Source organism: Maniola jurtina, chromosome 17 (assembly GCF_905333055.1).
Source record: "Maniola jurtina chromosome 17, ilManJurt1.1, whole genome shotgun sequence".
Taxonomy (NCBI): Eukaryota; Metazoa; Arthropoda; class Insecta; order Lepidoptera; family Nymphalidae; genus Maniola; species Maniola jurtina.
Window position 1 is genome coordinate 2,623,612 of NC_060045.1, and position 25,397 is coordinate 2,649,008.

Sequence of the window (25,397 nt, forward strand, 5' to 3'; positions counted from 1 at the left end):
TACAAAGTTAGCTTATATCCCGGGGATGGACATAGGCTTTTTTATCCCGGAAAATCAAAGAGTTCCCACGGGATTCCTAAAGATCCATCTGCTTACCCGATTTGTAAGTATGAAAGGTACCGACGTGGCTTGCGTCCCTGTAATTGACAGAGGCAACTTTTTATCCCGGAAAATTAAACAGTTCCTACGGGATCCTTAAAAACCTACATCCACGCGGACGAAGTAGCGGGCATCCTCTAGTTTTCCTATAAAATAATCTTTTTTTACTTAGATGACTTAAATGATAAAGAAAACTTTTCGGAGAAATGCGTAAGCGACGCGATTAGTATGGCGCTCATGTATAATTGTTATTTAGCGGTTGGTCCTAAGCGCCGCGCCGTGCGTTGTGCATTGCTTACGCGTTTCTGTAGCGATCTAAGCGACTTGTTTGTTCTTTAAGTCATCCAAAGCAAACTTATATATTTGTATAGGTATTCTAAACCTTCATGTATGATCTTTGAATGAGTACCATAGACAAAACTCAAAAAATCTACTACGATCCGTAAATGACACGACCTAGCATAAATCATTCCCTATGCAAAGAGTCGTAATTTGAATGCCTTAAACATAATGTACCTAATTGTGATAATATTTCTGTAGATGTTAATGCGTTTAAATAATGTGACTGTGACTTTATTAGCATTGCAACATTTAATTTATTGAAAAATTTAAGTCATCTGTAATGCAGTGATTTATTTTATTTTTTAGAGTTTTTTTTTGTAACTCGTCATACCGCTCTTAGTTCTATCTGGGCCTTTTGAGCCTACGTTTATTTGGAGATTTCTTATTGTGTTCTAAAATGTTCTTAAATAAATCTAAATATCTGTTGGTCGATTACCTAGTTATGTATTATCACGTATTTGACTTTAAAGAGTAAAATAAATCACATTGTTTTGTGCAAACAATAGAATCTATCGCATAAACAGAAATAAAGAAAAGAATACGTAAACTATATTTTGATCGTTTCATTTTTATCAATTTTTATAATACCTAATCAGACTTTAAATAAATAAATAAAGCCTTTATTTCCAATCATTTGTTAATTAAATACAATAATTCATATTTTTCAGTAAACACAATTACAATTATTATTTTTCAGACTTTAAAGTCTACTAAATGAAAAAAAAAGAAATGCTGAGATTACTTTAGTTGAAAATTAATTCTGAATTAGGTAAAATACTAAAATGTCTGGAATGCCTGAAGAATCAAGAAATGGCAATAAAATTACGTTACCAATTAAAGTAGGAAATGTAGGTAACATTTCTCCATACAACAGCTACTTAGCCAATTTTAGGGTTCCGTAGTAATTAAAGAACCTAGTTTTATCAAGTCCGTCTGTCGGTCTCTCACAGCTATTTTAAAAATTAACTAGGTATAAAATATGAGCTCTAAAGTTGCAAAGCACAGTCTAGAAACTTGACACCTCAGAGCTACCTAACTAAACAAAATTTAAGTGAATAAGCGAGAGTTGAAAAAAAAATTGGTAACCTCTCGTGTCAACTTCGTTGTAGGTATACCTAGGTATTTCAAAATCACTATGAGGTTGTTTAGACAGTTTTTGGAAATAAACAGCTACCGTTTAAGACATACTTACTGACTGCCAACATTTTTAGCAAAGTAGTACCTACTTATGGTTTTACGGTAGCTTATGAACCCGCATCAGTTACGATCTTGATCAGTTTTTTTAATTAAATATATTCGCATGGTTACATACTCCATGCGAATTTAAGGAGTATGCAACACAGAACAAATAGGTATACCTACTTGCCAATAACCATCTTTATATAAACTTCTCGATACATGCAAACAGACAATGACGTAACTAGGTAGGTAGGAGCACAAGTTTTTTTTGCATAAAACAGAAGGTAACAAACACATTTCCAACAGCTTAACTAAACAATAATTTTTAACGTCTTTGAAATAAGTTTTTTACATACAAACTGAGGCAATTTACACCGACATTTACCTAAATAGGAAGTAGCGGGCATCTGTTGGTTCACAATAACCTCTCTCATGGGCACAGCTGTCGGGTGGCAGATAACGTGGCACGTGGCTGTATGTCAATACTCCTTTGCCCCTTATCTATCTGAGGGATATTAAAAAATAAAGGGAGACCGTGGGTAGCCGGGAGTTTGACGCCGTAGATATATTAGTGCTCACTTTTGCTTTTATTTGCAAGGAGGTCCTTTGCAGATTAAAGCAAAGTAAGTACCTACCTAGCTGCGACTGGAAGACAGCTGGACGAAATCATACTCGGTTCTTTTAAACCCCAAACTAACAAAGAACACTTAGGTATAGTTTCGTCCAGTCCTTCTGACACACAGACAGACTGATGTACTCTGTCTGTGTGTCATACACATTTGAAAAACAAAATATAAAAGAAGAAATGAAGCCAAATATTATTAGCAATGGCTACGGAACTCTACCTTATTTTCGGATACACACTTGTCTAGTTTTTGAGAATTTTGGTAAGTATATATGTACCTACAAAGTACAAACTACGAACCCTAAAGTTAGTGGAAGCAGGCTAACTTTAGAGACGAATTTATTAAACCCATACCCCATCGTACCGCAACGCAACGCTAAATCGCTCGGCGCAGCGGCACGTAATAATATGTGCGGTAGGGTGGTGGCCATGGCCAAAACCTCCCACCAAACCAGGCGTCACTTACTATCAAGTGAGATCGCATTCTTTTATCTGGGCAAAATAAATTTTACCCATTTAAAATATTTAGAAATCTTAATTGCACCCCGAAAAACAATACAAGATAGGTACAAAAGAAACTATGTATACAAAATGGACGTTTAAAAATTTCAATTTTTTTGCACTTCTTTTCTAACTATGTAAATAATTAAAATAGTGCAACTGTATCTCGGAAAACAGAAATAAATAAATGATTCCTACGGGACGTTTCGTTCACACAGACGACGCGACTTCTTGGGTACAAAAAAACTAAATCAAAATCGGTTCATTCGTTTAGGAGGTACGATGCCACAGACAGATACACAAACACACAGATACGCACGTCAAACTTATAACACCCCTCTTTTTGGGTCTGGGGATAAAAACAATAATCCCCATTAGTCGAACGCACGTTTGGTGCAAACAATCTGCCCTTTATTAGTGAATAGTGTAACGACGCGGAGACAGCTGTTGTCACAAATGTTAAATTATCGCAAACGTGTCCGATCGCCCCTAACAGCCCATACCTTGGTGACGAGGGGGATCGATTAGGTATCATTAATAGACCGCAATACACGTGTATGTTAGTACCTATTTCATGTGTTTTGGCGACCTTTCACATACAGCGTTACGCTGAGCTGGAACCTTTTTTCAGGTTGTCACCACGATATACCTAATATCACGCAGGCAAAAGCCTATTATTACCTACTTATTTAAATTAATGGTAGTTTCCTAATTCAGATTTTTTTTATTTAACCTGATTAAAAAAACATATTGTTATGTTGTCTATGAATTTCAAAACTACAGTCCGACAAGGCTCTTTTGGCACTTGAGTGAGCGCGCAGTTGTCGTTTTATGCCGACACAGCGAACTATCAACAATATTACTGCACTTCTCAGTTCTCTAGATAGCGGCTTTATTTTGGCCACGCGCCAAAAGAGCCTTGTCGGACTGTATAGTAAAAACTTTTTGAGTTATAACCTACTAGCGTCATCTACTATCGAGTAGAGTAACTACAAATAAACTACTTGTTATTAGATGGCGCTGTTGTTTGCATAGTACTTATAATTCTAACTAGATGGCCGTTGAATACCTATAGAAAGAATATTTAAAAAAAATATTGGTGTCTGTGGACAAGGTTTGGCGGGAAACAGAAACTAAAATATAGCATCGACCATTTTAATAAAACTTATAAACTAATTATTTATTAGTGATAATTTTCACAGTGATTCAGTAAGTATTCTAAGCTGTCCATTTTAGACATCTCGTGTCTAAATGCGTTCCAAGACATCGCACAGAACAATACCTTGCGCCACAGGATATACAGGTGTAGTTTGAAATAAATCCACATACTGCGCAGAAGTGGCGGTCGGGAAATCTGAAAACAAGTATAAATTCATTGTATAAGACATAATAAAGGTTTTTGTTCTTAAATTTATACTGAAGGTTGTTGAGAAAGGGTAATTGTAATATGTTCATCAGTTTATGATATTATAATAGTAGAGACAATAGCAATTGACCGATGATTTAATGAATTTAGTAGTAATAATGTTTATCTTGATGTAAATCTTAAAATTTAAAAGAGCAGTCAAGAGCAGTCGCAATTTAGTTTTCGTAAATATTTTGAATTTTCTTTTGTCTACTTTTCACAATGTGGTTTATTTAAAAAATTGTAGTTTTTTAAAAACGTTGCTAAACTTATCGATATAAAATATAACAAAAGCTGCTAATTTATACATGTCATCCATACTAATATTATGCTTGATAAATAAGATGGCTTGCCTCCCTGAGACGGACATAGGCTATTTTTGTTACGAGAAATAAAACTGGATTTTAAAATGCACTTAATGCACATGGACGAAGTCGCAAGCTTCATCTGGTTTATTTTAAGTTGAGATCGTAGTCAATTAATTAGTAGAACACAAAACTTACTTGGATGGTGGAACTTGAGCCGACAAATAATTAGGTGGTTCTGGCCTAAAACTTGCATCTTCTTCCACTAACTGCGCAAAAGTCTTCCTAAACCTCATCTTATAGTACTCCGCACTCTTCGCTTTCTTTTTCCTCGTAGGTTTCTCGTTGGAGTCCGCGAACTTAGGTATCTTCTTTGACATGACCAGGTCAGCGTGAGGGTCATCATGAAAGTTGTCTTGTTCGAGCGCCTCAACCGCCTTTCTGGCTCTCCGTTTCCTCGCTGCATCATCTAAAACTCTCCTCTTCTCCACTTCCTTAACTCGTCCTGACTCTCTTGTTGACATTTTTGTACCTGTATCTAGAACCGAAATAAATAGACCCTTTACTGGAGATAATTACATTCCTATAGTTGAGTTAAGGTCCAGTTACATGACAGGTGGTTAAAATTACTGAACTTTGGTTGAACTTTGGCCAGTAATAAAAAGCACAAGTCTGTGTGTACCTCTATGGTTAAGGTCAAATAAAATTTTGTTCGGAATTTAACAAACCCTGAGTTGTGCAACCTATTTTGCTTTTATTGTCAGTGAAAGTTTAGCGGTAACCATAACTTTGATCTGTCATAGAAAAGACAATGAATTACCTTATAATCCTTTATCATGTACTGGGATACTCAGTTGGTCCATCAAATCATCAACACGGGCCTGCAAAGTGTCCACAATGTCTGAGGATATGAACAGATGTGTCTCGTCCAGGTCTTGCAAGATAAACTTTCTGCCCAACGCAAGGGTCTCGTCCAGATGCAGGAGAAACTGTTTCATTGCTGGATCACTGAAAAGTGAAAGACCATGGTTGAAGAAATACACATTTCAAATACTAGTACATTTTACTAAGTATCCTACACACCATAGTAAAAGTTGAAAAATAACAAGTACTATTATTTAAGGTAACAGGGCCATTAATAGACAACCCTGTAGTACCTAGTCGTGTTTTGCAGTGATTTTGATGTGGTTTTTTTTTGCAATACTAGGTTTCATCTCGAAGCAAGTTACACCAATTTTTGAGGTCAACTCAAATATTTCAGCTATTGAGCAGTGAAGAAACAGATTAAAAAATGTCTAAGAAAAGAGGATTAAGCGCTGATGAAAAGAAGATTAGGATGTTGGAAATATTCCATAAGAGCAAGGATTTCTTCCAATTGAAGGTATATGTTTTTTCCAAATAATTTTGTGTATGCAAGCCCTTAGGATAGATCCTATCAGTAAGAGTTTTTATAACATCTTAGTAATTTCCTTTAGGAATTGGAGAAAATAGCTCCTAAAGAGAAAGGCATAACAATGCAATCAGTCAAGGAGGTGGTGCAAAGTCTAGTTGATGACCATTTGGTGGACTCTGAGAAAATTGGCACCTCTATCTACTTCTGGTCTTTTCCAAGGTTGTAAATCTATGAAAACTTCATGTATTTAAATTACATACAATTTATTAATTTTCTCCCTAAAAATATTTAAAAAAAAATACAGAAGCCATTAATATGTATAAACATGATTTATATTTTTTTTTTAGTAAAGCAAAGAATACCAAGAAAAGAAAGCTTCAAGGTTTGCAAAGTGAACTAGATGAAACAACAAAGAAATTGAAAAAAACTGAAGACTCCATTATCACAGAATCGGTTAGCAAAAATAGATTAAGTATAAGTAGAAATGACTAATTTAAGTGTTTTAGAATCAAGAAAAGAGAATAATCCTTTGCGATAAAGTTACCAGAGCACAAAAATCCAAAAGCCATTTTATTCAAAAATTCATAGATTTATTTTACATTAGCTGGCCCTGGCAATTGTTCATAGCAGCTACCAGGAAATGTACACAGATGAATGTATAGATTCACAGCTAATAACCATAGTAAACTTAAGAAGATTGACACATTATAAGTTATAATACAGTCTTAAACAATTTTTGTTCTTTGTTAGATTGGACGAGAACCGAGTGATGAAAGAACTGAGCTTCTGGCAACTCTAGAACAGCTCACAAAACGTGCAAATGAACTCAAAAAAGAAGTACAAAAATATAGAGACTGTGACCCAGAGTATATAGCTCAAGTGAAAACGGAAATTGAAGTAAGTACTTCAAATAAACCTTTCTGAATGCTAGATATGTGATCATTCCTTAACCAAATTCTCTTCTTTACTAAAACTATGACAGGTGGGGATAGCATAGTGGTTAAAACGCCAGTCTCTTGTTTGGGGTGTTTAGGGTTTGATACCAGGCATGGACTTGTTACTTTTCAAAGTTATGTGTGTTTCAATCAATTAAATATCACTTGTTTCAACGGTGAAGGAAAATCACCATGGGGAGACCTGTATGCTTGAGAGTTCTCCATAATGTTCTCAAAGGTGTGTGAAATCTGCCAATCTATGCTTGGCCAGCGTGGCAGATTATGTCCTAAAGCATTCTTATTCTGAGACTTTTGAGAGATCTGTGCTCAGTAGTGGACCGGCAATCTGTTGATTATGACTATGATTTGGTATAAGTTAGGTATAATAAACATTTTGTTGTTTCAAGGATTTGAAAACTGCAACAAACAGATGGACGGAAAATATCTTCATAATCAAGTCATACATTAAGAACACATTCCAAATAGAGAATGAAACTATTGACCAAAGCTTCAATATACCATCTGATATGGATTACGTAGAAAACTAGGATCCTTTACTATCATTTTAATATTTAAAAGATTTATTTTTGTTCCTCATAAGCTTTAAGTTAAAATTGTATGAATTTGACTGTTTCATTGACACTTTTTTTAGCAGACTTAAGTTAAACAACAAAGTTTATGCAGTTTTAAAGGTTATATATAAGCATTTCTCACTGTAACTTAACAATGAAACTGATATGAGTGAAAAACCAAACATAAGAACATCTAATTGCTGGGATAGCATTTTTTTTTTTCAGAGAAGTTCTCTGTCATTTAGTTTCCTTCTAAGTCAGTCAAGGAAAAAATACTTTTAAACATTTTAAATTATAATTTAGTTTAAATTAAAATTAAACAGACCTATAGTTTTGTCTTGTAATTTTTATTTGACTCATCTTAGGGTTTAACCTTAAACCCCTTATAAAAAACTAGCTACAGGTCACTAAGAGAAGCAGAGGAAGAGTACCAATCTGCTGGACTGATTTTGCATAATTCCGCACCAATATGCAAGTTTCTCTCCAAAAGACTCAAAGAATCGCCTGGTTAACCATAAGTAACATGCAAAGCTTGGGTCACAACCCTCAGACATGAGGTAGCGATGTCTAGAACCTTAGTTATCCTGCCACGATCAATCACAAAGCCTTACGAACAAAGTACTAGTTTAATACGTACCATTCAACAAGAACGCCTTTCATAACATTCACCATGATGCATTATTGTGTGAACTCCTATAATAGAAAAAATATTAACAGGATAGGATAAATTACACCAAATTAATTAGTGAAAAAGAATGATTTTTTGATTTAATGGATTTGAAAAACTAAAATTTGCTCATATGCGGAGCTGTTTTGGGGTTCTTTGAGAATTATTTGTTTGACGTGTGTGTGTTTGACTGCATTTGACTTTGACAAATGACAGCTCGCTGTAATTTATCCATCGTCATTATAGAGATGAATCCCAGAGTATTAAAAATGACCAAGAACCGTGGGGTTTCTGGGTCTTGGCCACACCTTGGCCAAGTTTGGCCCTGATTAAGTTGGCTCGTCTGATAAAAACCTAATAAGTGTTACCCCATTAAAAAAAAATTAATTGCGCTCATAGATGGCATTATAATTCAAATGAAAAATAGCATTGCAAAAATACCGCCGAAATAATTCTATGTTATTACCAGTGATTGATTACACGGTTCATTTGATTGTAAGCATTATGTATTTATAATTAAAATAATATACTATTCTATTGTGTTAACTTTAACACTTTTTGTTAGTCTTGCGGTTTGTTTGAATGTTTGATTCATAATAATATAATTGTGGGTAGCTACAAACTTCTTGTAAATAAGATTTACAACGATCAGCCTGGCTGTCCAGCGCGGATATGCAGCCACTATACCTAATTCTTGGCACCAGTCCACGCGGTCATGATTTGTATAGTAATTAGATAAGGCTAGCTTTAAGTTTTATTGCTATATTTTAATTAACATAAGATTTTTGTAATAAAGAGTCTAATTACCTACTGATAGTGATATCAATTAAATAACTAAGAAGAACTTTCTTACCTGACTTAGGTAGACATACAAAGGAATTGCAGGCTGCATGCCTACCTGGTACTTTACCTACCCCAGAAGGCCATGCCATTAAATTATCGCTCGCTCACGTTTCTCCTCTAAAAATGAGAAAAGTTTCGCCGTTGTTCACCACGATATTATGGTCAAGTGCGTATTAGCAGACTTCAGTTTTACAGATCTTTTGAGAACATTAAGGAGAACTCTCAGGCATGCCAGTCTGCTTACGAGGATTTCCTTCACCATCAAAGGCAAGGTTATATTTAATTGCCAAAAAGTTAGAGGTGCGTGCCCGGGACAGAACCTCATACCTCCTAGATAAGAGCCGGCTTAACTCAACTCTAAATCAAATTGTAATAATATATGAACAGAAATTCATTGGCATGCATGTCGTTGAATAACTTTATGAACAACTGATTGCTCCCGTGCCGTGAATAACGAGCATCAATAATATTATACACTCAATTCTCTCAAGTTATAATATAATCTCAAGTTATTCTGATTTAATAATCTCAATAATAATCACTCAATAATCTTAAGTTATTCTGATTTAATAGATAATTTATAAGTAGGTAGATAGTCAGGTTTTTCGCGGAATAACGATTTTTTTATTCCATCACGAATTAGCCCTAGAGTGCAATCTAGACCCTTATCGGTTTAGCAAGTTACTTAAGAATCAAACTTCGTTGGTATGTAGCGTGGCCGAGAGAGACTCTTCAGGATTTCATAATCATTGTGGTTCGCGTAACGCATTTTTGCTTGAATCGACCTGTATGCTTATTTAGTTGAAGAAAAATAGTATGCCGCTTATTATGAAGTTAAAAACATACATACGCACATACATGTACATAGACTGCTAAAACATAACCCTTCCTTTCAGCTTTGCCTTAGTCGGGTAAAACGTAATGGCAACATGGTTTTATATTTTCGCCGAGCGGAGCCGGGGGCGATCGCTAATTATACGAGTATATTTGATATTTTTCTTTTTTTGTATCACGAGATGAAGAGAATTAATAACACAATTGTTAATTCTCTTGTTTACCTTTATAATAAGCTCGGAAAAAATAAACCATACCTACTTAAATATGTTGTTAAGAGATAGATAATGGAAAAACTGGCCAAGTGCGAGTCGGGCTCTCTCACAAAGAGTTCCGTGCTATCGTAAAAGAAATACCTAACAATCTTTAATTTTTTGTGTTGAAACCATAAATTCACGGGTATCGGATTAAAACCCTTTAGGTGTCTACTTGTACTATATGACCAGCTGGCAGCTGACCATATATTATATTGGTAAGTGCTAAATTTCGTGATTCCAGGTTGAAAGAACATTCGTGAAAAGGACAGACGGACAGACAACAAAGTGATCCTATAAGGATTCGTCTTTTCCTTTTGTAGGAACGGTACCCTATGTTTTGAGACCATTGATGAGTCTAGACAGACTGACAGACAGACAACGAAGTAATCCTGTAAAGGTTCCCATTTTTCTCTGAAAACACGGAGCCCTAAAAATACATCGATAAACCTTATCGTCACTTGAATAGTGTTGTGAAACGTGGTGGCTTTTAGCTTTTAAAGTTGCCTCTGCCAATACAGTTGTTTTATACCTGACATAATGGGGCGGCGATGCATTAAGGCGGCGACTACACTTTATGTGAGCAAACATTTTAATAAAATACAGTGAGTAGGTGTTTCATTACATTTAAAAAAGCGGTTATTAACCTAGGCTAGGCTGACATCAGCTGCTCGATTGCTGTAGAATGACAGCTACAATATCACGATCGCAATCACCTCTGATTGGTTGATGCTCGCTCCAAACAGTATTGGCTACAAAGCCACACACTTTATTGTTCGCTCACTATGCTTGATGATGCTTCTCACCCTCATACGCAAGAATCATACTGCATACTTGTATGATCATGTGTATTGTGTAGGTCTTCTCCGATTGACCAGAACAGCCAAATCAGAGTACGAGCCTCGAGGCATAATCTTCCTTACCCGTGTGAGGCGCAGGGCATCCAGTGACGATCTTCTAGCCAGGGTTTCAACGGCCAGGGCCTGCCAGTGTTGGCTTAAGGCCATAAGGCCTTGTATATTCTAGCTCTCTTTACAGATTTTGTGTCTGATAAAATGGACAATCAGGAGCAGGTTGACTAAGTGGAGATCTGTTTCGTTGGTTTTCCTCATTGGAACACTGGCAACGCATTGAGGTTTCCTCTGGTACTGTAAATGTCCATGGGCGGCAGTAATCGCTGAACATCAGGTGATCCGCCTGCTCGTTTGCTCGCTTCTTGTACTTAACAGGGCTCTCTCCGTCACTCGTTTCCACTCGTTTCATACAATCGTAGTTCCAATTTCATTTGAATATTAAGCAACCAAAGTTAATGAAATTTTGCAGACATATTCTAGAAACTAATATCTGTGTCTGTGGTGTTTTAGATTTTTCTAAAAATATGTAGTTTTAAAATTACAGGGGCTCAAAGATTTGTATGAAAATTTTTAAGACCGCGTAACTATGAAACCGAATATTTTAACAGAAATCTGGAAAACCACAGACATAGATATTTGTTCGTAGAATATGTCTGCAAAATTTCATGGACTTTGGTTGCTTAGTATTCAAATGAAACTGGAACTACGATTGTAGGAAACGAGTGGAAACGAGTGACGGAGAGAGCCCTCACGACAAACAACGACTCTGTCATAATAGGGTATTACTGGGGCCGTTTCGGGTCGTTTCCTTGCCGCACGATTGATCTGTTTAGATGGCTTCAGTCGAACCTAGGTAGGTTGGTAATAGGTAACTACCCTTACTCTATGACGAAACTATTGCAGTAACTGTTTGGTACTACAGGTATTACATACCTCATTAGTCCTGTTATGTGATCTATCAAACACGCTGTACACTGAGCTCATGTGCACATATCTTTAGACTAGGTGCTTAAGATGAGGACGCGAGCACGTATAGGGAGCTTTAAATGACTCATTGCTCTAGGCGCTCATCCTTCACACCCACTCGCGTTTAAACTTTAAAAGTATCTTCATACTATAATATAATAGGTATGTTAAAGAAAATTTAGAAACGATAATATTATCTAAGGCTGAGATCAGAGAGCGCACTTTGACTTTTCTGAGACTTAAGACACTGTTAAAACGAGACAGCGTTATACCACTGGCATAAATCTGTCTCGTTTTAAGTAATTGAAACTTAGGTCTAAGTAAATGTATGCTCTATAGAATGTTATTCGAAGTTGTCATCAACCGATACACATCCATTGCTAGAGGGACTTCCACGCCAATCTTGCGCTCCCTAGATCCAGCGACTCCCTACAACTAACTCATATTTTGATGTCATCTGTCCACTTGGTGGAGGGTAATGAAAACATCGTGAGGTGTCTGATAGGTGGCTTCGGCTGTGGCTAGATACCACCCATCGTACTGGAACGCTTAGTTCCAGTACGATGCCGTGTAGAAACCAAAGGAGTATGGGTTTAATAAAAACTGCCATACCTCTTCCAGGTTAACCCGCTTCCATCTTAGACTGCATCATCACTTACCACCAGGTGAGATTGCAGTCAAGTGCTAACTTGTATCTGAATAAAAAAAACCTGCATGCCTCAGAGTTCGCAATAATGTTCTTCAAAGTGTGTGAAGTCTGTCAATCCGCAATATAGCCTAAACCCCTTCTCATTCTGTAGGGAGAGCCGTGCTCATTAGTATAGATATGTACCTACGTAATATTAATATATCGAAGACACGCCTCAGGCGTGAAAATTACAACGGCTTTCAAGTTTACCAATTCATAAGAATTGGCGACGTTGCTCCCTAGAGTCGTTACCTCTGCCCGACCTTGCTTGCGTGCGGGCTCCAAATGATCACGCATTTGCTTTATTACAGCTTACGGTGCATGACCGTTTATTAGACACATTTTGAACTCGAATTAAGGCAACTATGCTTAGACGGCTTAGTTATTAGGATGTATTTATTTACAACTAGATGATTCCGTGCGGATTTAGGTTTCTAAAAATCCCGTAGGAACTCTTTGATTTTCTGGGATAAGAAGCTGTCTTTGTCAGTTTCTGGGATGCAAGCTAACTCAGTACCAAATTTCATAAAAATTGGATAAACTGATGGGCCTTCAAGAATCCTGTGGGAACTTTTTGATTTTCCGGGATAAAAGTAGCCTCGGTCCTTCCCCGGGATGTAAGAAACTCTGTACCAATTTCATCAACATCGGTTAAACTGTTGGGCAGTGAAAAGCTAGCCGACACACAGACATACTTTCGCATTTACAATATTAATATGGATGTATCAAAATAATATAGGTACGACTTTAAAAAAATAAATATTTGTATCTAGGCATATTCCTACATAATATTATATCGAAGCCACAGACAGCTTCAGTCTTCAGGCGTGAAAATTACATAGCTGTTTTCATTTTTACCAATTGGCAAGAATTGGCGACGTTGCTCCCTATAGTCATTACCTTTGCCCGACCTTGTTTGCGTGTGACCTCTAAATGATCACGCATTTGTTACGTTAAAGCTGACGATGCGGGACCGTTTAATTCACAGGTTTCAACTTTCATTAGACAGAACTTGAACAATATTGTGCTTTGACGGCTTAGTGGTTAGTATGTATTTATTGATTAGCGATCGCAGGTTCAGGCTAATTCTACTGCCTAATTTTAAGGTAGGTTGATCTTTTATACCTACCTACCTACTGCGATCTTACCTGTACGGACTGAGAAATCATATCATGGATCATTGCTTTCTATAGTTATCTTTTTCCTATGAGAAATCAGTCCAGCCGTGGGCTTAAAAACAGTATCGTTTGATTCGGGTAGGGTTAAAATTATCTAAAAAAAAACCCAAAGTTCCAAATATATCTCCATTTATTTATATCATTACATCAACACTAACAATTTACATAAATTCCACTAAGTCGTGAGAAATCTAATGTTAATTATAATTACACAAATAATTTACTTCATGGGGTACTCTTAAAATATAAAATAATATAAAAATAAATTAATAATTTAAAATTTACCTGTCCTATCCGATTGTACACAATTCGGTAGAACAGTTCCCCTAATAAATAAATAAAGTGCCTCTATAAAAGAATTTCAATTAATTCGAAGATTCTACTTATAATTTTAATTATTTAGTACTTAGGTACTTATTTGTTATATAAAAAACAGTTCTTAATAATTTTTTATTTACAATAATTAATAATACTTAATGCCTAACTCTTAAGATATAAAAGGGACAATAATTAGTAACTAATATGTTATCTAGAAAACATTAAACTTAATCCAATTTGGTACATAATAATCTAACAAAATATAGCTTATTCTTATTTATTTCGGTGAGTAAGTAGTAAATACAAATGATAACTGCACAATAATAAATAAAAATCTGTTTTAGGATGTACAATAATAACAGATGTCGTATAAACTTACAAATTATTCTATTAACTAATTTTTGGTACATACAGGTATTAATTATTTACACTAATTGTTTTATTTACAATATTATTTACACAAAAATGTGGGTGGATTTTTTTATTGTGTAACCTAATGTGTAGATAGTAGATACCTCTGTTAACCACTTTTTCAATAAGACCTGAAGTATGATATATCATCACAGGTGATTTTTTGGGTTCCGAATCACCAGAGAGAAAACCCTTAAAGGATCACCCGAGCGAAGACGAGGCAAGTCAGCTACTGACAAAATATACGGAATAGTAAAAACCATTCGGCTATAAATTTTATCGCGACATTTTTACGATGATGTCGATTACCGAATCGATATATTTAACGAATATAAAATCTTTTATTGCGAACTCCTTCAGTGTAATAAAAAGTTGATTATGTTAAACTTTATCGAGATTAGGAAATAAACGAGACGGGAGGTCTTTGAGATCAAAGAATAGGTAGTAGTGAAAGGGTCTGAAATACTCAATAAGTAGGTAATATAATATGGAGATTGTTCAGTCGCTTTGTATTTGATACAGGCCAATACAGGCTCTTAATCAGGTAGGTCCTTTAACAAGTAAGTAGGTAATAATAGAGAGAGTCAGTACCATTGATAAAAGAAAGAAAAGCTTCTCTCTTTTATCTATGGTCACTGGTCAGTACCTACCTAGCTAGAACAGAATAAAAATAGGTATTCTTTATTCAAATAAACTTTCACAAGTACTTTTGAATCCTCCAATGCATCTACCACTGGTTCGGAATGCTTTCTTACCAAGAGAACCAGCAAGAAACTCGGCGGTTACTCTTTTCAAAGATTCGGTTTACAATATACAGCCATGCCATGTAATATAAAAGTAATTGCAGTCCTGCGCATTGCTGGAGCGAGCTGCTAGTCAAATCAGCTCTCTTTTATCATTTACATAATTTTCGATTGTGTAATATACTTTTTTCAGGCGTAAAGTGTAGGTATTACAGCCAAATTATATTTAGTTCGGCATTTCACTGAATTATATTTATCACTATACTTGCAAATTTTCGCCGGATTCGACCGTTCTAATGTTTGACCTACTCTTCTAATTACTTTATTAGATTATTTTATATTTTGACTGTAATTGAAGTGGCTTTAGTGGCATATATATTTTTAACGTGAATGTTCTATCTTTTTCTAATTAAAATAGTGATTCGTCATGTTAATATAATAATTGTTTAGAAAAAAATGGAGAATCCTTGAGTTAAAAGTATGGAACAGCTTATTTTTGTTCCATAAAGCTGTCAAATCAAACGTGATACTGGCCACCAAGTTATAAGTTACATATAAGTACTACAACTTGCATCAAAACATTCTCGCTTGAAATGCCCAGTGTAATACAATAATACATAGAGATCGTAGACCGCAACCCTTTACCTATAAACACGTATAACGGAAAAATATTTCCCATTAAAGCCTGCCCCAGATCGGATTTACGTCTATTTTTATCACGACATAAATCTCTATCGCTCTCTTACTTAGGAAATGTATGAAGTATGAATTATGTAACAGTGTAGTTTATTGTACGGGGAAATGTGGGGAAAACTAATATATTTATGCTCGGTATTTTCCAGATTTAATCTTTACCCTATATGTCCAGATATTCCGTATTGTCCGTAAATAGATTTTCTGACAAGCCTTTTACAGGCCAGTGTGTTTAAGGCAAGAGTGAATATTCTATATCTTCTAGGTGGGTGCGCTCCAACTTTTAGACCATCATCATTGCTTTTTAATAGGTACTAGAGGATGCCCGTGACTTCGTCCGCGTAGATTTAGGTTTTTAAAGATCCCGTAGGAACTATTTGCTTTTCCGGGATAAAAAGTTGCCTATGTCAATTACAGGGATGCAAGCTACCTCGGTACCAAATTTCATACAAATCGGTTAAGCAGATGGGTCTATAGGAATCCCGTGGGAACTCTTTGATTTTCCGGGATAAAAAGTAGCCTATGTCCCCGGGATATAAGCTAACTTTGTACCAAACGTCAAAATCGGTTAAACTGTTGGGCCGTGAAAAGGCAGCAGACAGACAGACAGACGCACTTTCGCATTTATAATATTAGTATGAATGATTGTGGTCAAGTGCAAAGAACTCGTCATATTATTATTGTCTAACATAAATTTTATCTAATAAATATATTTAGTCTTGAAGCTGATCGCCTCTAAACTTGTCGAAGGAGCGTTGGTCGTTGGAAAAGTCCTAGAGTAGAGACCGCGTTGTAGTAAGCGTAGTGTTGGACGGCCTCCAGCACGATGGACTGACGATATAAAAAGGATGTGGGGAATTGGCTGGATGTAAAAGGTTAAGGACTAGGTGTGGTTCATTAGGGAAGGCCAACAGTGGATGTCCACAGGCTAACAACGACGAAGAATGATTATTATTACTAACATAATAAGAACAACTCACAGTAGGTATATTAGTTTCAGCAGACTCGTTTTGAGAAAGTTATTCTCTAATATTGCTGAAAGCTTTCTGTAAATAAAAGTAAAGACAGTCTTCCTAAATCTTATTCGGTAGAGTATGGCGCTTTCGTTCAATAAAACTTTTTGTGTCTAGAAAGTATTTTTCAATGTACAACTTTGAAAATAAATCGGTTTCTGGAAACTTTACTTGCCGAAAGGGGGTACGCTATGTGGTTTGGATACTATACATATACACCTATTCGGATACAATTTCTATTCTTCAACCATGCAGTGGGGTAATTCGCTAACTGTGTTCGACACTGATTGCTACTGAGCGCATTTGATATTGGTTGGTTCTACATTGCTGCTTAACTGAATGATATTAAAATATCAAATACATTTTTTCGTAGAAATCTTTCAATGGATTAAAAATAAATGTTACATGTCAGTGTTGAACACTTTAGAGAATCATCCCGCTGGTTGTTGTTGAAAAGTTATGAAATATGATAAGACATCAGGGACAGAGGAGATTTAGACTGTTTTTTTGACTATTTCCCAAATCGTCCACTGGTAAAAACCCTTAATTTTCTTTGGTCCGTTTCTAGTTGTTCTGAAAGAATTAAGACTTAATGACTAGACATGAAGACTACATACTTAGTTTTTCTAACTTCGGCGGAATTTGTGCAGCGCGGTAAAAGGAAACTTTCCGTGCTAATGTATTAGGAATCCAGATTGGTCTCCGCAAGTTTGTCCTAGTTTTCACACTCATTAACACTTGGAAAAAGGGGATACATTATCTGGTTTGGAGACTATACGCTTCATAATGATTTCTCTTTGCCTATTTGTGGTTTTTGGTTAAAAATTGTGAGCCTTAATGACTAGACACGGGCGTCAAGGCTATACAGTTTTCCTAACTTCGGCTAAAATTGTCCAGCGGTAAAAGGAAACTTTCCGTGCTAATGTCTTTGGAATCCAGATTGGTCTCCGCAAGTTTGACCCCGTTTTCACTCTCACAGCACTTGGGGAAAGGGGGCATGTTATCTGGTTTGAAGATTAAACACTTCCTATAGTTCTCTTTGGTCCGTTCCTGGTTGTTGTTCGCCGCGGAGTGCGGACGGTACCTTCCTCAGAGGTTCGAGGACCCGTTGTTTAGGAGACGGATGCTGCTGTCTCGCCCCACGCTTGTCCTGCGGAAAAATATTTGTAATTAATTCATCTAAATACACAGAAATATGAAGTAGACATCCGCTGAGAAAGGATTTTTGAAAATTCAACCCCTAAGGATTACCCTTTTAAGGGTTGAATAGGGGTTTGGTGTAGTCCACGTGTAGTTTTACTATAAAGCTGATTTTCGCCTGCAATTCGCAAGAAAATAGGATTTTTAAAAATTCCGTGGGAACTTGTATTTTCTGGAATAAAAACTGGTAACCGTCTCCAGAATGTATTTACGCTATTTTTGTAAGTATTATAAAATGTTGATTAAAAAATATGTAACTACATTTTTTGTATGCTTCGTTTTAGTGAAATCTATTTTCCAAACCGGAGGTTTTACGAAAATAGACATAAGCTGGTATTAAAGTCCCAAGACGCATTGCAGGCCTGCTAGCAAGAAATAAAAGATTTTGCAAACTCTGTGACTGCCCGGCCCCGTTTTTGACAGCTTCCATTAAAGCTTCTATCTCTAAATAATTGGATTTTGCTCTTGGCTTTTTAACGTGTGGCAACGAGTTTACTGGTCGTGTGGTTTTGATGGGTTTTGCTAGATCCATACTAATATTATAAATGCGAAAGTGTGTCTGTCTGTTTGTCTATCTGTCGGTTTGTCTGTCTGCTACCTTTTCACGGCCCAACAGTTTAACCGATTCTGACGGGTACAGAGTTAGCCTATGTCCCTGGGACGGACATAAGCTACTTTTTATCCCGGAAAATCTAAGAGTTCCCGCGGGATTCTTAAAGACTGATCCACTTAACCGATTTGTATGAAATTTGGTACCGAAGTAGCTTGCGTCCCTGTAATCGAAATAGGCAACTTTTTAATCCGGAAAATCAAACAGTTCCCACGGAATCTATAAAAATCTTAATCCACGCGGACGAAGTCGCGGGCATCCTCTAGTACGCTATATGTATAGCTAAAACAGCTGTTCAAAATAGCTTTTCGAATTTAAGCCTTGACCTTTTTGCTTTTTGCTTGCTTTGCTTTTGCATCTTTCAGTGCTGTAATGCTGCTATTCAATTATGGTTACAATTTATCAAAATTATATTGTTGAACAGAACTTTAACAAGAAAAAAGGTGATAATAGATTAAAACAAAGTTCTGTCTGCTACAAATGTTATACGAAGAGTTGACATGTTTTATTTGAGGTCTAAACATCCCACCTTTTATGTTTATGAAGTCGAGTTTCAAAAGGTTTTTTAAAAATACCTAATTCACTCTAGATGAATTGTGTAATATCTAAGCATTATTCGAATTATATTATATGACAATGTGTCATACCTGGTCATACCCAGTTTAAACTTTGAACAAATTGAATATTCTATTCTAATATTTCATTTCATTCCAAAGAAATAGTTACTCAACATCATCTCTTTGCCCAAAATACAGAATCCCTACATAGTACAAAACAAAGTCACTTCCCGCTGTCTGTCTCTATGGATGCTTAGATCTTTAAAACTACGCAACGGATTTCGATACGGTTTTTTTTAATACATAGATAGTGTTTCAAGGGGAATGTTTATATGAATAACACATGCATAATATATATAGTAGAGAAATACGATAATTTTAGAGTTTTCTGAAAATATTACAATAAAACTTAAAGCTAGCCTTATCTAATTACTATACAAATCATGCCCGCGTGGAATGGTGCCAAGAATACTGGCTGCACTTCCGCGTTGGACAGCCAGGCTGATCCGTTGCGCCAGTCCTTCTGTCACCCGATGAGGCTGTTAAACGCGGTGAAATGTCTCGTAAAATTTTTTTTGCACTAAGACTCCATAGCCCCAGGGTCTCCACGGCAAACGGAACAAAAATGTAACTCTCAATAAGAGAGGCACACTTGCGCCGCTTGCCGTTTTCAGCCATTTCTGCTGCGGCTCCCGGTCTTGATACTGTCTCCCTGATATGACACGGGGCCAATGTGTCAACGCACGTTGCGTCCCACATTAGCGCCCGTCCCCGTTCCCAGGGAACCAGCGTCAATCCATCAGGTCTCTTGCCATCATCCCGACTAATCCCTGCCGGCTCAATGAGCGCAGGAACGTCTATGGTGGCAAGAGGCCTTTTGATCGTGTCAATTCTAATGTGATATTGCACACATTTTTTTGCGTAATATAATCAGTATCAGCATTGCACCTAGTATAGTCGATAGTACAATATTATAATATCCCGAAGTAAGTTTTGAATTAAGCATAACGGACATTTGCTTGGAAGTCCTTATCGACTGTTTTCGTTTTGACGAGGGTTGCTTCCATGATGGTTTTTGTTTTGTTTATAAGTTATCATCTCGTTGTCAGTACATAAATGAAATGTTTTCAATAACAAAGGGGTAAGGGATGATGCCGTTTAATTTGATTCGCTGACGTCCACTGTTTTCAAAAATGCAAATGATTGATGTGAATTGTGATTGTGATTAGTAATATGTGACCATAATTGAAAACATTTCGCCGATGTCTAAAAAGATATCGTTGTCAATAAAGATTTATTAACCAACAACAGCTGGACATAAGTTTCTTGTAAGGACTTCCATACGCCACTCAACTCAAACGCTAATTCTCAGATTGAACTCAAACTAAGAACTCAAAGGTGAATTCTAAGAGTTTTTATTAAAGATTTTCTCTATAAACCTACCTATAAGCCTCTATCAAAGACTGGATTTCCAGGAATTTCAGCCGAGGGAAGCCGGGGTGGGCCAGCTAATAGGTAATAACAAAAACTAGGTAGGTATATGCAGACATAGTGACTAATGGGTCGCCATTTTTTGAAGCATCCTCGCATCAAATACCCCGTCCACATACTGCCCGTGTGGCATGGGAAGGAGCGATGAACGGGGTAGAGACGTAGTGTAGACGCGTTACTCGCATGTTCCTCGTTCTCGCCCATCGCTCCCTATTTTGACGGTAAGTATGCAATAGCCACAGTTTCGACGCCCATCGCGTTGCAAAGTCAAGCGACCTAGTGCGGCGGGCGAATAATTGCGCGAGTAGTGCAGTGTGTGGACGGGGGGAAAAGATGCGTAAATGCCGCACCAACATCTATGTAATTTGTGTTACATACTATTGTGCTATTCTATGACACACTACACAAGCGTACAACACGTTTTAAAATACACGGAAAATACAATTATTGTAATAAGAGCTTTGCCTAAATTGAGTTTTATGATATCTTTGGGTATATGAGTGTCTTACGTTCGAGGCACCATGCTGATGTTGGTCTTCCTGCTGGAGTGGAGTCGCCTTGATGTTGATAGAGAGAGGGAGCCGCGCTGCCCGTGAGCTGAACCACTCCGACACAGGAGGTACCTTGGACAGAAGTATTGAGTTCAAGTCATTTATATAATGTACCTACTTACAATATGTTAAATTGCTATTAAGAGGGCTCTCTCCGTCACTCGTTTCCACTCGTTTCATACAATCGTAGTCCCAATTTCATTTGAATATTAAGCAACCAAAGTCCATGAAATTTTGCAGACATATTCTAGAAACTAGTATCTATGTCTGTGGTTTTCCCGATTTCTGTTAAAATATTCGGTTTCAAAGTTACGCGGTCTTAAAAATTTACATACAAATCTTTGAGCCCCTGTAATTTTAAAACTACATATTTTTAGAAAAATCTAAAACACCACAGACACAGATATTAGTTTCTAGAATATGTCTGCAAAATTTCATGGACTTTGGTTGCTTAATATTCAAATGAAGTTGGAACTACGATTGTATGAAGCGAGTGGAAGCAAGTGACGGAGAGAGCCCTGTTAACGCTTGTCCGAGACGAAATGACGCATCTCACTGCCGCAATTTACGCACAGAAGCTTTAAAATTCGGAGGTAAATAAAATATAATTTTAAATGCCATTGTAATATATAATTAAAAATTAATGGAATGTCTATAATTTGCTTATTAATTTCTGATGCGCTTTGAGTTTGATGATTCGATATTAATAATCGCTCTTGAATGTTAGAGGAATATTAGATTGTATCTGGTCAGTTTATCCTGTTATAAACTTGACAGAACTCAGAAACCTGGTTAGGCTTATTCCATTACAAACTTGGCATCTAAAATTCTCAGAAAATCCTCAGACAGCATATTTGCCAATACTGCACAGATCACAGATTAGGTACAGCTCCCTTGACCTCAACGCATCTCAAAAGCATATTATTCGTATACGCTGCTTTGTTCTGTTCAGTCACCATAAAGTCAAAGTCAAACAATTAATTACGTAACTTAAAACTTAAGCTACGAGGGTTCCAAACGCGCCCAAAACGCGTTCCAAACATATGAGTATACATCCCTACTTATGTGGTAAATGAACTAAACTTGTAACAAAACCCCGAGGTTTCAGGCCATGAAATGACTAGGCATGTGATATGGGCGGTCGTAGCAGCGTCGTGGCAAAGAGTTTACAAGATTTTTAGAGCATCAGCTATTAGCTATGTGAACCATAATATAAAACATTTAATCAAAGTCAAAACTACTTATGGAAAAAGGTGTAAGTTACAACGGAATTTAGAGATTCTAAGAAGTTTTACCTAGTCATTAACTTAATTATAGCATGAAATGAAGCTCAGCGCTGTAAATAATTGCGTTCGCAACTTTTCACACATACTGTTTTGGCTGTTCGAAAACACGTCTAACTTTTCGATCCCTAATGAGGCATTATTAACAAGCCTTTCTTCAATATGTTAGGTATGTTATATGCGCCTTAGGTAAGTGCAAAATAATAATTACTGTCGTCAAACATAATTCAGTTCTATATTATAGCTTTGTAGACGTTTTGAAGTATTCAAAACACATCACAAGGGGGCAAGGACATCAAAATGTTCGTACCTACATTACGTTCCCTACTTAATAGGGGTCTCTCCGTCACTCGCTTCATTCAAACGTAGTTCCCATTTCATTTGAATATTAAGCAACCAAAGTCCATGAAATTTTGCAGACATATTCTAGAAACTAATATCTATGTCTGTGGTTTTCCAGATTTCTGTTAAAATATTCGGTTTCAAAGTTACGCGGTCTTAAAAATTTACATAAAAATTTTGAGCCCCTGTAATTTTAAAACTACATATTTTTAGAAAAATCTAAAACACCACAGACACAGATATCAGTCTCTAGAATATGTCTGCAAAGTTTCATGGACTTTGGTTGCTTAATATTCAAATGAAATTGGAACTACGATTGTATGAAGCGAGTGACGGAGAGAGCCCTGTTAATTAGTATCAAATTACCAAGAGGTATACGCGGTATTCTGCCGTTTCTCCAAATTCTTGAACCGTATTTACACGGCTCAAGAATAAATCTACGCTGAAGGCATGTTTTGGTCCACGCTCCGCTTCTTTCTTTGTTCGTTTTAGCAGAATATGAGACAAAGACACGAATAAACGAATTAAACCAAATAGACGTAATAGGTTATATACCATTTTAATTATTTTCAGTGTATTATTACTTAATTAATTACGTTATTAATAATGAATTCTGTGGAAGACATACGAGTAGATTATGTCTGTAGCTTTAGTACTTATTATATTTAACGTACCTACTTATAAGTATTTTTACCCACAATTTTGGAACCTTAGAACCAAATTGTGAACGAGCTTTGTAGGTTTACAAAAGGGTACCTCAAAACGAAAAAGGAACCCTTACAGGATTACATCGTTGTCCGTCTGTCCGTCTGTGTGACAGGACCTTTATTCTTCGAAACGCGTGGAGTTGCCAAATTGTAATTCGATAGCGCTGTATTTGTTTCTATTATTTGGAATAATGGAAAAAATGAATCCATTTTCCAATTGATTGGATAAAATGATACTTCATTTATAAAATTGACTTGATTGTTACCCGTAAATTTTCCTGTGTATTTTTCTAAGCATTCTTTATTCCAATGGGAGTAACACAATTTCCCGTGGTAAAAAGCAATCAAATCTCTGTATGCTTCGGTGCAGGGGTTTGCAATGTGGAATTAACAAACACGCTTTCATCTAAGACTGAATAGTTTTCACCTTAGACTGAGTAATGCTCTAGGACTAGGTAGTTGCTGCATATCTACTCATGTGGTTGCTGTTTCCTAAGTAAGGTTAAAAAATAAACAAATTTCGTCGGAGAAATGCGTAAGCAAAGCGAAATGCCCGGCGCTGTGGAATTTCTGGAATGTTTTTCATTCTTATCATGATTCATTGTCAGATGTAACAAGGTCGTATGGGCCGCACTATAGCGCCTCTTACGCATTTCAGCGAGAAGCTGTTTATTTACCTTTCCGTCAAGATAAGGAATGAAATTAAACAGCACTGAAACCCGACTACTACCCGCCAACTGCCGATAGATAGCGATAGATATAGTAAAATTGTTTTTCCCTCGCTCGGTGTATTTTAATGTTGTGCTAAATATTTATATTTATGATCTCATAATTTTTGCATCTTTTATTTGATATCCCTCTTGATAAAATAACACAAAAAAAATTGTGGAGACCCCCACTTTTTTGGATGTAACATCCGTCAGGTCAATTTTTTTCGTATAAAATGTTGTGTATGTCACCCGGAAATCGATTGACACCTCAATCATTAAAATCGGCTCAGTATTTTACTCGCTACGGTGGATCACACATTAGTACACACCTACATACATACATAGACTGCTAAAATCATAATCATTTCTTTTGGCTTTGCTGCAGTCGCGTAAAAACGGATTATAGTTATTAGCGAGTCAGTTTGGAACTACATATTGTAAGTGAAACTAACCTGTTGAAATGTTTCCTAAATATCCCGCTGGTGCAGTAGAGAGCGATGGGGTTGACGCAGCTGTTCAGGAAGGAGAAGCAAAAGCCGACGATGCGTAGCCCGTGCCACCATGAGTTGTAGTCTTCTTGGGCCGTTGGGCTACAACCAAAAAACTTTTTGAATTTGCTTTTGTATTTTTTATAAGAGGCATAGATGCTGAGAATAAAGATGGAACATTAATTGTTCAGGTTGTGCAACACACTAAAATTGGTGATATTCTAGCGCTTCTATTACTTTGAGCAAATGCTCTAATGGTGGAACCATAGGGGTAACTCATACTTAAAAGTAGGTATTGTACTGTACTTGTACAGTGATGTAAATAAATATTTATTTATTTTTTATTTTTATTCAATGATAATAATAACTATGGACCAGTTGCTCCGTAGATTAATTATTTAGTTATCTTTTTTTAAAAAAAAAAAAGAATATTAGCCATTTTTATCATGACTAACATTCCCCTTTCCACTCCAACTAAGCGTAAAGCTTGTGCTAGGAGTGGGTACGTCAATAGTGCAACGGGTGGGGTTTGGACAGCCAACCTTTCAGATTTCAGTCCGCTCCTATACTTAACCGTTGAGCTATTGAGGCTTTTAAACCTTGGCCCGACCTTGTTTGCGTGCGGGCTCAAGAAGATCAC

The 25,397-nt window shown here is 36.5% G+C and overlaps 4 protein-coding genes across 4 annotated transcripts in view; 1 reads left to right on the plus strand and 3 right to left on the minus strand.

Moving 5' to 3' along the window:
- Window positions 1-3,887: 3,887 nt before the first annotated feature.
- On the minus strand, window positions 3,888-4,980 carry LOC123873579 (zinc finger HIT domain-containing protein 1). The gene is made up of 2 exons (XM_045918461.1): window positions 4,655-4,980; window positions 3,888-4,100 (listed from the first exon to the last, which is right to left on the minus strand). Exons 1-2 carry the CDS (start codon window positions 4,978-4,980, stop codon window positions 3,965-3,967), a joined length of 462 nt encoding a protein of 153 aa, XP_045774417.1. The 3' UTR covers window positions 3,888-3,964.
- LOC123873582 (general transcription factor IIH subunit 5) lies at window positions 4,920-8,217 on the minus strand. The gene is made up of 3 exons (XM_045918464.1): window positions 7,994-8,217; window positions 5,277-5,464; window positions 4,920-5,000 (listed from the first exon to the last, which is right to left on the minus strand). The coding sequence occupies exons 1-2, from the start codon at window positions 8,026-8,028 to the stop codon at window positions 5,278-5,280; spliced, it is 222 nt and encodes a 73-aa protein (XP_045774420.1). The 5' UTR covers window positions 8,029-8,217; the 3' UTR covers window positions 4,920-5,000; window position 5,277.
- On the plus strand, window positions 5,667-7,570 carry LOC123873575 (meiotic nuclear division protein 1 homolog). Its single transcript, XM_045918458.1, has 5 exons — window positions 5,667-5,837; window positions 5,932-6,068; window positions 6,197-6,302; window positions 6,600-6,746; window positions 7,192-7,570. The coding sequence occupies exons 1-5, from the start codon at window positions 5,748-5,750 to the stop codon at window positions 7,330-7,332; spliced, it is 621 nt and encodes a 206-aa protein (XP_045774414.1). The 5' UTR covers window positions 5,667-5,747; the 3' UTR covers window positions 7,333-7,570.
- An 8,321-nt stretch (window positions 8,218-16,538) lies between the features above and the next one.
- Window positions 16,539-25,397, minus strand: part of LOC123873563 (neuropeptide CCHamide-1 receptor-like) — a 131,928-nt gene continuing 123,069 nt past the window's right edge. Inside the window, exons 7-9 of the mRNA XM_045918444.1 lie at window positions 24,722-24,859; window positions 21,186-21,299; window positions 16,539-17,968 (exon numbers count right to left, since the gene is read on the minus strand). Of these exons, the coding sequence (XP_045774400.1) occupies window positions 17,908-17,968; window positions 21,186-21,299; window positions 24,722-24,859 (313 nt within the window). The 3' untranslated portion in view covers window positions 16,539-17,907. The remainder of the gene's footprint in view (window positions 17,969-21,185; window positions 21,300-24,721; window positions 24,860-25,397) is intronic.

Coding starts and splice junctions, on each gene's coding strand:
- LOC123873575 (XM_045918458.1), top strand. CDS start 5,748: ATGTCTAAGAAAAGAGGATTAAGCGCTGATGAAAAGAAGATTAGGATG. Junction 5,838..5,931: donor AGGATTTCTTCCAATTGAAG/GTATATGTTTTT, acceptor AATTTCCTTTAG/GAATTGGAGAAAATAGCTCC. Junction 6,303..6,599: donor ACTCCATTATCACAGAATCG/GTTAGCAAAAAT, acceptor GTTCTTTGTTAG/ATTGGACGAGAACCGAGTGA.
- LOC123873579 (XM_045918461.1), bottom strand. CDS start 4,980: ATGTCAACAAGAGAGTCAGGACGAGTTAAGGAAGTGGAGAAGAGGAGA. Junction 4,101..4,654: donor GCTCAAGTTCCACCATCCAA/GTAAGTTTTGTG, acceptor ACTTGTTTTCAG/ATTTCCCGACCGCCACTTCT.
- LOC123873582 (XM_045918464.1), bottom strand. CDS start 8,028: ATGGTGAATGTTATGAAAGGCGTTCTTGTTGAATG. Junction 5,465..7,993: donor AAAGGCGTTCTTGTTGAATG/GTACGTATTAAA, acceptor TTCACTTTTCAG/TGATCCAGCAATGAAACAGT.